Source organism: Taudactylus pleione, unplaced genomic scaffold, assembly GCF_031769625.1.
Source record: "Taudactylus pleione unplaced genomic scaffold, aTauple2 ptg000154l, whole genome shotgun sequence".
Taxonomy (NCBI): Eukaryota; Metazoa; Chordata; class Amphibia; order Anura; family Myobatrachidae; genus Taudactylus; species Taudactylus pleione.
The window spans coordinates 22088694-22099010 of NW_028284556.1; the positions used below are offsets into that span (position 1 = coordinate 22088694).

At 43.1% G+C, this 10317-nt stretch overlaps 1 protein-coding gene across 1 annotated transcript in view; it reads left to right on the forward strand.

Annotated features, from left to right (window-relative positions):
• PPP1R14C (protein phosphatase 1 regulatory inhibitor subunit 14C) overlaps nt 1-1395 on the forward strand; it is a 115018-nt gene extending 113623 nt beyond the window's left edge. The window contains exon 4 of the mRNA XM_088474504.1: nt 1132-1395. Coding sequence (XP_088330630.1) covers nt 1132-1206 — 75 coding nt within the window. The 3' untranslated portion in view covers nt 1207-1395. The remainder of the gene's footprint in view (nt 1-1131) is intronic.
• Nucleotides 1396-10317: the final 8922 nt, after the last annotated feature.

Genomic DNA, 10317 nt, shown 5'->3' on the forward strand with positions numbered 1-10317 from the left:
ACACTGCACAGGACTTTGGAGTGGACACAGCCCCTATGGAGAACTGACTGCACAACACAGTCCAGCCAGCCCCTATGGACTTTGAAGTAGTGGACACAGCCCCTATTAACAACAGCAGCACAGCACAACACAGCCAGCCCCTATGGACTTTGAAGTAGTGGACTACAGCAGCACTACACTACACTACACTACACAGCCCTAACTCCCACCCTCCCTCTTCACTGTCCACAGCCGAGTGAGAAAATGGCGCAGACGCGGGTACCTTATATAGGATCCAAAACCCGCGAGACTCGGAAGGCGGGATGATGACGTTTTGCCTCGATTTCAGATCCGAGTCAGGCGGGAAAAGTCGAGCCTAACTCGAATCGGACTCGGATCGGGGGGGCTCGGATTTCAGAAATCCGAACCCGCTCACCCCTAATTTTTAGTAACTATGGTCGGATCACATTTCCCATTACAATTATGGGAAATGCGATCTGCTTTACTAAAAATAAGTGATACTGGGGGTTGGAGTAGAATTTTACTAATTCTACTCCAATTGCCCTGTAATAACTACAGGTGAAACTAAAATAATGTGAAAAGGGTGTGAAAACACCCTTTTTCACTTTATTTTAGTAAAAATAATGTTAATAAATAGAGCCCTTAGTCTAGTCTGGTTATACACCCTATAACCCAAAAAGACACTATATACAGAAAGAGGACCATACACGAGGTGCTAATTTCAATACATATAATGCACAATAATTCAATACTGGCAAAGCCAAAAGGCAAATAAATGGCAAACACTTCCCATAGAAACTTGCTTCTCCTGTTGACACGACGTATGGTGTCACATGAATGGTAATAATTACAAAAATCTGTCAGGATTCTTATTGTGGGGATGCTGCTGTTTGTATCCCGACCGTCGGCATCCCATACCCAACCTGTTCATCCTACCCACAAGTGTACCAGATGAGGTAGCCATCTTGTACACACTATATAGGTTACAATGTGCGAGATACACAATACACTTTGATAATTGCAAATGTGTTCTGAAGTACGTTTTTTTTGCATTCTAAGCAAATGGTGTAATGCATTTTACATATCTATGTCTGAACTGACATTCTTTTAATAGTTTGTTTTATCTTCCAGGAATTTATTAATCAACTTTTGTCCCGGATACGAGGAATGCGAAAACTGAGTCCACCTCAGAAGAAGGATATATAAACTTGCCATGACCTTCCCAATCTTAAATATACAGCAAGGATCTCAAGATCACAAGATAATTCAAGGATACGTTCTTTCTGTAGAACATGTTGCTGTTTTATGGCGGGTAGGGTGATATCAGGCTGTAGTTCTTAACATAATACTCAACTTGTTTATGTGGTAGTTAATAAAGTTGTTTTTGTTTTTTCATCCTTGTTTTTTTATAAGTTTATTTTGGGCCAATGTTGAGGTAATACAGGTAAACCAAATACCATCCTTTTTATTTTAGAACATTTAGAGTTGGACTTGTAGACATGTTTATGGCTACGTGCATTTAAATGAACAGTACAACAATCAGAACCTCTAAGCCAGAGGAGCATTTGTGTTACAATAAATGTGCTCTAGTGTCTTCTCAATTTCATATAAACGTTTCTGTACATGAATTGACAACACTTACTGTATGTTACACCTTTATTCTGCCAGTGGTCTTCATTGCAACCTGGCCTACAGTAATGGTTCACACTTTTTTTTTTTTTATTATTATTTATTAGACTCAATGAATTATTGGTTTTGAATGCAAATAGTAACCAGACTGCAGTACCCTATTAAATTCAGGTGAAGAAAAAATGTTGCACCTTAAATGACATTTGGATTTATACAATTCAAATTCTATGCAAAAAAAAGTCACGCCCATCAAAATGTAAAGACAAGTAACTTTTTGGTCTGATTTATTAAAAAAAAAAAAAGTTTGTACTTGTGAGAACACTGAATATTTTTTTTTTACCTGCATCATGAAAAGGTAACTATTGAGAACTGTCCTTGTTCTAGAAGTTGTCTTTATTTTTTACCATAGTAATGGTTTTTATTTTTCACCTATAGCCATGGCAGTGTTTTTTGCTTTGTTTTACCCTAATTGTTTTACTTGGGCTTTTACATTTTTTTATGTATTCTTTTTTTCTAAAATGGGTGGTTTACAAAGGCCAAAACCCAGTAATAGGCATATTATTACGCAATAAATTCATAATTTTTTTTCTATAGTTTGAGAGTTAAATATGTGTTGAAAACCAATAAATAAATGTGTCTAGCTTTTAGCTTTCCACATTGTGCAGTTTTTGTTGCCAAAGAGATATACCTTCCTGGGTTCCGTTATCACATAGGTTCTCAAACTCGATCCTCAGGACCCCAAACAGTGCATGTTTTCCATGTCTCCTCAGAGAATCGCAAGTGAAATAATTAGCTCCACCTGTGGATGTTTTAAAATGTGTCAGGGAGTAATGACTACACATGTACACCTGCTGGGTGACCTGGAAAACGTGACCTGTGTGGGGTCCTGAGGACCGAGTTTGAGAACCACTGCGTTATCATAAGAAGCTTTCTGTTTTACAGTTCATACCATGCTTGACTTGGTCTAATGATATTACCAGCACTTTATTGAAGTTCTCTGAACGAATGTTGAGGCTGTATCACAAATTCTGTGACTTTCAGTTATTGTGGTTAGAACTAAAACAAATATATATATTTATATATCTCACAAAACACAAAATCCTTATGTGCAAACAGATAAATATAAAGACCGGCACCACTTCACACTGAAGGGCAGCTCTCCTCCTTAGCCCTTTTTCCAGGGCTGTATCTGAAATGTGGACACCAAAGAACAGGAGGCGCACAATAGAGAATTTTGACAAGTTTTACTGTCCATTTTAAACACATCGGTTTAAGCTTGAGCATTACTCACGCTGCTGTCCCAGACACTGGTCAGTGAACCAGGAAGAGAGAGTGGTCCAAGCCTTGTTCGCAGTGCTGAGGCATCACTTCCGCCTATGTCACAGCAAATGTCCTCCAAACGCATTTTGTCACAATATGGACCTCACCAGTGGGTGTATTTGTGTGTGTGTGTGTGTGTGTATATATATATATTGGAGATGTGCAGGTTTGGTTTTATTCAGTTCTTATCTCCAAGTTATCACAAGTTCGGATTAGTTCAGACTTCTCTTATTGGCTATCCAAAACACGTGACAGCCGGATAGCCAATATGATGCTGTTTTTGAGATCCGAACATATCCGAGTAAAACTGAACAGCACATCTCTAATAAATAAAAAATACAATTATATATTACATACGTGGGTCCAGTACTTCCAATAACCTCTGGGTATAACTGCCCGGTGCCCTCACATTTCAAATAGAAATATAAATCCACAATGGGTGCGGCACTCGTAGCACCAAAAACGATCCTTCACACAAATATGGAATCCTTCACACAAATATGGAATAACTTTTCAGTGCCTATTTAATGTGCACTGATTGTGATGACAGACACTGACACGTTATTCCATATTTGTGTGAAGGATCTTTATTGCTGCTACAAGTGCCGCACCCATTGTGGAATATATATATATAATATATATTAGTTCTAACCACAGTATATTTATTGGAGTAATCTCTATATGTGCAGATTATTTTTTTCTCTGTTGAGAATTAGTGATGCTCCCTCTTTTACTGATTTTAAAAGCACTGCATTTAATAGCCAGCTTGTCTTGTAGCTTCTATGGTTCTGCCAATGTAAGAATGATTTTATAGCAATATTTGCACGGTTGACCCATAGTGTAACTTTTTAAATTCTTTTTAAAATGTGTGTGTGAGATACAGGAGTACAACAGTGTGGCTGGTATATAACAGTACATTTTTGTTTCCTTCACGTACCAGAATTTCACACAAACTAATGCCGAAAAAGCATTAAATATAAATGGTGCTCTAAACATGTTTTCAGATTAGATGATTGAGTTTTCCTTTTCACTGGCAATTTTTTTTTTTTTTTTTGTATTGTTGACTGATTTTTGATTTACTAGATATTTGCTGAAATAAACGGTGGATATATTAAAGTGGTATTCCTGTTTTGTATTTTATAAAGCATCAAGTAGTTTTTCCTAATTGCAGTGCACACAATGTAGCACACTTTGTATTTCCATGGATTTACCTAGTGATGCCCCACTCCAGGTACTGCCCAGTGAATGGTCAGTATTGATACAAGTCTGAGAATGCAACACTACAAAAATTTGCTCACGTCAGGCCTCATGTAGAACTGAATGCACATACATGTTGTAACATACAGATATGATTTCCATACTTGGCATGTGTTCCAAAATGCAGCCACATCATTTGTGCATATCTTAGACCTGTTGCCACTTACACCTGAAGAGGCATAATGGTGGCAGGCAAGCTTTGAGTGGTGGAGATGTAACCTACAGTAATATGCTTGGCAGGTGTATCTGGAGGCCTTAAGATAACAAAGTGATAACACCATCACTTTCTCTGCTTTTGATTGGCTGACTGCAGATTGGCCCCATCCAGCTGATTGTACTTCATGCAGTAGTATTGTGTCTATATTAGTTTACATTGTGGCAGTGCAAATCTGAATATTTCTTCTTCAGGGTCCATAGGGATCCACAGGGATACCATGGGGAAATGTGGTAGGAGTAATCCAGGCACCAAACAGTTAAGCTTTCAGCTCCCAGGATGCCTCAGGTCCTCCTCCACATATACCCCGCCCCTGACCACAGGCATTCAGTTTTGAGATTAGTGCAGCAGGATTCAGATGCACCTTTATAACTGGAACAGCTCATGCATTCCCAAGCTTTTTATTTTAGGCTACCCGTATATACTCGAGTATAAGCCGCCCCGAATATAAGCCGAGGTACCTACTTTTACCCCAAAAAACTGGGAAAACTTATTGACTCGAGTATAAGCCTAGTGTGGGAAATGGCAGGAGCTGGTAGTGCCCCCAGTAGTAATTCCCCCTGGTTGTGCCCCCAGTAGTAATCCCTCCTGGTAGTGCCCCCAGTGGTAATCCCCCCTTTCAGTGCCTCTAGTAGTAATCCCCCCCTAGTAGTACCCCCAGTGGTAATCCCCCCTTTTAGTGCCCCCTGTAGTAATCCTCCCCTGGTAGTTCCCCCAGTGGTAATCCCCCCCCTGTAGTAATCCCCCCCTGGTAGTGCCCCCTGTAGTATTCCCCCCCTGGTAGTTCCCCCAGTGGTAATCCCCCCTTTTAGTGCCGCCTGTAGTAATCCCCCCTTGTAGTAATTCCCCCCTGGTAGTGCCCCCTGTAGTAATCCCCCCCTGGTAGTTCCCCCAGTGGTAATACCCCTTTTATTGCCCCCTGCAGTAATCGCCCCCTGGTAGTGCCCCCTGTAGTCCCCACCCCCCAGTAGAGAGAGACGTGACAAGAATAAAAAAAAAAAATCACTTACCTGTAACTCCCGCTCCTGGTCCCGCCGCTGTCCGCTCCTCCGGCCGCTTTGCATGGGAGAGATGTCGTCATGACGACGTGTCTCCCATCACCCACTGCGGGAGCCGGAAGATGGCTCCCGCAGTGGGAGCAGCAGCAGCCGCTGAGTCTGACAGACTCTCAGCGGCTGCTGATTACACCAAACACGCAGCTGCCGGCTCCGGCGGCTGTGTGTTTGGCAGTGTGTAGCGCTGACCGAACTCCGTCCGGTCAGCGCTACACTTGACTCGAGTATAAGCCGAGGGGGTACTTTTTCAGCACATTTTTTGTGCTGAAAAACTCGGCTTATACTCGAGTATATACGGTAGTTTCATGTAAAAGTTGTTTGGCGGACTTGTCCCCTCAGGTCTTTATAACAAACAGCACACAAACCATCCTGTATAAAGAACCAACTCAACAGTCCAGTGTACCAGCCCCTGTACAGGAGCCATCTTGGGTGTCCTCCTTGTCTCAGGTTATGACGCAGCTAGTGGAACGTTTGGCTACTCCCACATAGCCTCCCTTAATGGGATACCCACAGCAGTTCCAGCCTGCTATGTTTGTCCCTCCTGTACATCCTTCCTGGATGGATGTTTATGCTCACTCAAGTCAGAGTATGGCTCAGGCAGCTGCTGCATTTCAACAAATGGTGACTTCGAGCCACCAGCAGATGAGGCCACAGGCTACTGCTGCATTTTGAATGATGTTCACAAAAGTTTTCCAGGGATGAATCCCTCATTCATTTACATGTATTATTGACCTTGTTGGTGCATGGGAAGGAGAATTAATCAGGAGAAGGAGAGAGTGTTCCAAAGATTTTAAAGAAACCTTTATGAACACGTCAATACATGCTTTACTGTAAGTAGGGTAGGTCCCTCTTTGTTTTGGAAATTTGACACACTGGTGTGCCAGTAGTTACCCTGACCAACAATAGTGGGAGAAAGTCCCACCACATAAAGATACCGTTATAGGAGTATATCTCTGTTGTACAAAATGAGTATGGTACGCCTCATCATTTGAGATATAACCCAGAAAAACTCTCCCTGTTTGAAATTACATACTACGCTATTGGTTTCCTTTCCCTTCTCCTTCTCACCCCTCTCCGAGGATCATCTATCTGAAGGTCTTCGGTTGGAAGAAGATTTTTGGGATATACACAGGAAAATTCTCCTACCATAGATGAACTTATGGACTAATCAAGAACTGTTGTAACTATACGACACTGAGTTGTTATGTACAGTAGAAGTTTTATTCTACTTTGAAGCACATAACCTTGAGTATTTCCATACTGTTTACACCATGAGCATTGGGGGAGCACAGCGACATGGTATTACACTTTTTTTTTCTACTTTTTCTCCTCGCTATCTCTTCTGCACGCAGAGTCTCTGATTTGGCAGCGCTCTTGTCACTCCCCATTTTTGATTTTTCACCGGGATAGAGCTGTCCTCCGTACACGGTCGGGTTACCTTCCTAAGGTAGTATCCTGTTTTCATGTGAATGAAGAGATTGTGGTTCCAGCTTTTTAGACTTCAGACCTTTCTGTAGGTGAAGCCTCCTTGGATGTGGTTCATGCTCTCCTTATCTATGTGGATCATACAAACTCTTAGAAAATCAGACGCTCTTTCTGTGTTATATGGTTTTCACAAATGAGGTTGGCCAGCTAACTAACAAACTCTGGCTCGATAGTTACATATGATTATCTTTCAGGCTTACACGCAGGCTGATCTCCCTGTTCCAAACATGGCGACAGCACATTCTACCCGGTCTGTGGGACCATCATGGGCATTTTGTCGTGGTGCGTCTGCTGAACAATTGTGCAAGGCAGCCTCCCAAGTTTCTACACCTTTGACACCTTTGCCTCTCAGGATGTATCCTTTGGGCGGCGGGTTCTCCTTTCTGCTCAGGAGCATCCCCACCCTTAGGGGAACTGCTTTAGGACATCCCCATGGTATCCATGTGGAGCCCTATGGACCCTGAAGAAGAAAATGAGAGTTATGGTAGACTTACCTTTTGTTAACTCTTTTTTTTTTTTTTTTCTTCGAGGTAAATAGGGTTCGCAGGGCACTCACCCTGACGAACCTGGCTGCATTGGGTAATTTTTCTTTCGGTCACTGATTCCCTCATCTTGTGTGAGAGTGTTTGTGTACATTGTCTTTCCTTTTCCTCTTGTCTTCTCTTGCCTTGGGCCCGTTTATAAAACTGAATGCCTGTATATGTGGAGGAGGACCTGAGGCATCCTGGGAGCTGAAAGCTTAACTATTTAGCAGGGGCGTATCTATACTTTGCCCAGGATGGCACTTGCCAGGGGAACCGGCTGCCTGGGTGGCACCACCCGGCAGTGCCATCATAGCGAGTGGCCACACAGAGCGGAGAATGCAATTTCTGTTTCCCGGGTGCCCGCTGCGGTGTAATTTCAGCGTCGCACCCGACTGAAGAGGATCTAGCTGCTTCCCTGACTGCTGTGAGGGTTGTGTATAGATCCCCTTCAGTAGGTACATCTACGGAAGGGGATCTATCCACAACCCTGCTGTGAGCCTGTGAGCTCTGGCTCCCGCATAGCGCACTGCTTGAGACGTCATGATGTCTCTCCTGTGCTTCAACTCCCAGTGCAAGGGATCGAGGAGCTGTTCGGCGCAGCATGGGAAGGCGGCACGGCACTGAGAGGTTAACAGGTCAGTCTCTTGTTAGTGTGTGTTAACAAGTCACTATCTTGTTAGTATGTGTGTGTTAACAGGTCAGTCATTTGTTAATGTGTGTGTTTGTAAGTATGTTGTGTCTGTATGTTATGTTATGTGTGTATGTAGGAGGATTCGGGGGTTCATTCTTAAGCCGCCCTTGGCCCTACTGTGTGGTAGGGGAAAATGCAAAAGGGGGAGGGGGGTGGTCGCTCAGAGCCCTAGATACGCCCCTGCTATTTGGTACCCAGATCACTCCAACCACATTTCCCCATGGTATCCCTATGGACCTTGAAGAAAAAGAGTTAATAAAGGTAAGTCTACCATAACTCTTATTATATGGACTACTGTGGGAAAGAAGATCCCTGCTGGGTTTGTAATTGTGGTAAGAGGCATGTGGCGGTGTTTGTATAAAATTACACTTTTATTGAAAAAAATGGATTTTTCCATTTAGAACTTGAGCTTGTGTACAGGACACCTACGTAATATTTTGAGATAATGATTGGTCTTTTTGAAAATGAAGGAGTAATTCCTCCACTGCTATACAGCAAAGGGCGCTTCCTGAAAGATGACACCTGACAGAATAACAACATCAGAGCACTGTGACTTATTGACAATAAACACTTATTCTTCACATATGTACATTCTCCTTCACTCACACAACACACACACCACCCTGGATGCAGCACTGACACCCACCTATTACTATAGATGTGGCTCAGCGTAAACCAGTGTCTGATTAGGGCTTGAAGTGAACACCGCAGTGGCGTTACATGAAATGACGTCTGTGTGCCGCTGATTTCTGTACACGAGCATGGCAAGCTGCCGGTGGGGGTATGGCGAGTAACCAGAAGGAAAGAAGAATCACCACCAAGTCACAATCTGAGTGATACTTTCCTTCTGGCACAGTGTCAGAAGAAGACAAATAAATACCCAGCACTGCAATCGCTATACAGGCCATACAAAACATAAAGTGTAACAAGTGGTACAACCAGAGCCGGATTTAGACTTCATGGGGCCCCTCTCACTCAAATAATTCATAGCACTATATGTGAGTTCCGATTTCATGCCCCTTACATAATTTTTTGTTTTTCCTCCTGTGCCCATAGAAAATCTATTATAATGTGTCTACACATTTTGCAATATGAGTCAGGGCTGCCAAACATGAGTTTGCAGGACTAGGGCATGTTAAGATGCAAATATGGAAGCTCTCACAAGCAGGGCCCTCTTCCCTCATGTGCTTTTCCTTCATATACCTATATGATCATATATGCCATACCCCCTTGGTCTCTGCTGCCCTGATGCAGGAACATTTTGTAAAGTTTGTCCTTGTCCTGCTATGTCTTGAACTGTAAGTCACGGCTTTCTTGTATTGCTAATTTGTTTATATACTCTGTTAGGTGCTGCAGAACCCTTGTGGCGCCATATAAATAAAGGTTATATATATATGCAGTTCAATGACCAATGGCACTCTCCTCCGTAGGCCAGTGTGAGTCTGGATATACATACAACAGAATTCAGCGGCACTCTTTGTGAAAAACGACAGGAGACGTTGGGCCTGATTCAGCAAGGAACGCAAGCTATCAGATGCACGCACCCAAGCACTGCGAGTATCAGCTAATCAATGCATAAGTGCGCAGACCGCAGCACAAGAAGCAGACACCCAGCAAAACATAAAGCCGCCCATCTCTGCCGTGATTGACAGCGCCATCGAAGCTACGTAAAAGCTAAGGGTAGACCTGACATGCCGCAGGAGTTGAGATATTCCTGCACGTAGGGAGGCGCCTGGGCAGCGTGCGGCGCCGCTGAGAGTAATTTATGCACGTCCCCATAATGGCGTGCGAACGACCTGCGTTCGGCAACTACCCCTGTCATCTTCCACAAATGGCACTTCCTGTCAATCAACATGGGAGGACTCTGCAGGCTCCCTGTGTACTCTACTGGAGCCCTAACCATACGCAGGAACCTGTGCACACAATGCGATGCATACACATGCACAGAATGAAAACATCGGCTGAGTGCGTGCGTTCTCTCACTTGCGTTGCTTGCTGAATCAGGCCCAGTGACCGTTACTAAACCAACGTTTTAATGAGATTAATCAATTTTCCTCATTATTCTGATGTGTGTGTATATATAGATAGATATATATCATCTAGTGACATGGTAAAAACTGTGCATATATCATAGCAGGTGTC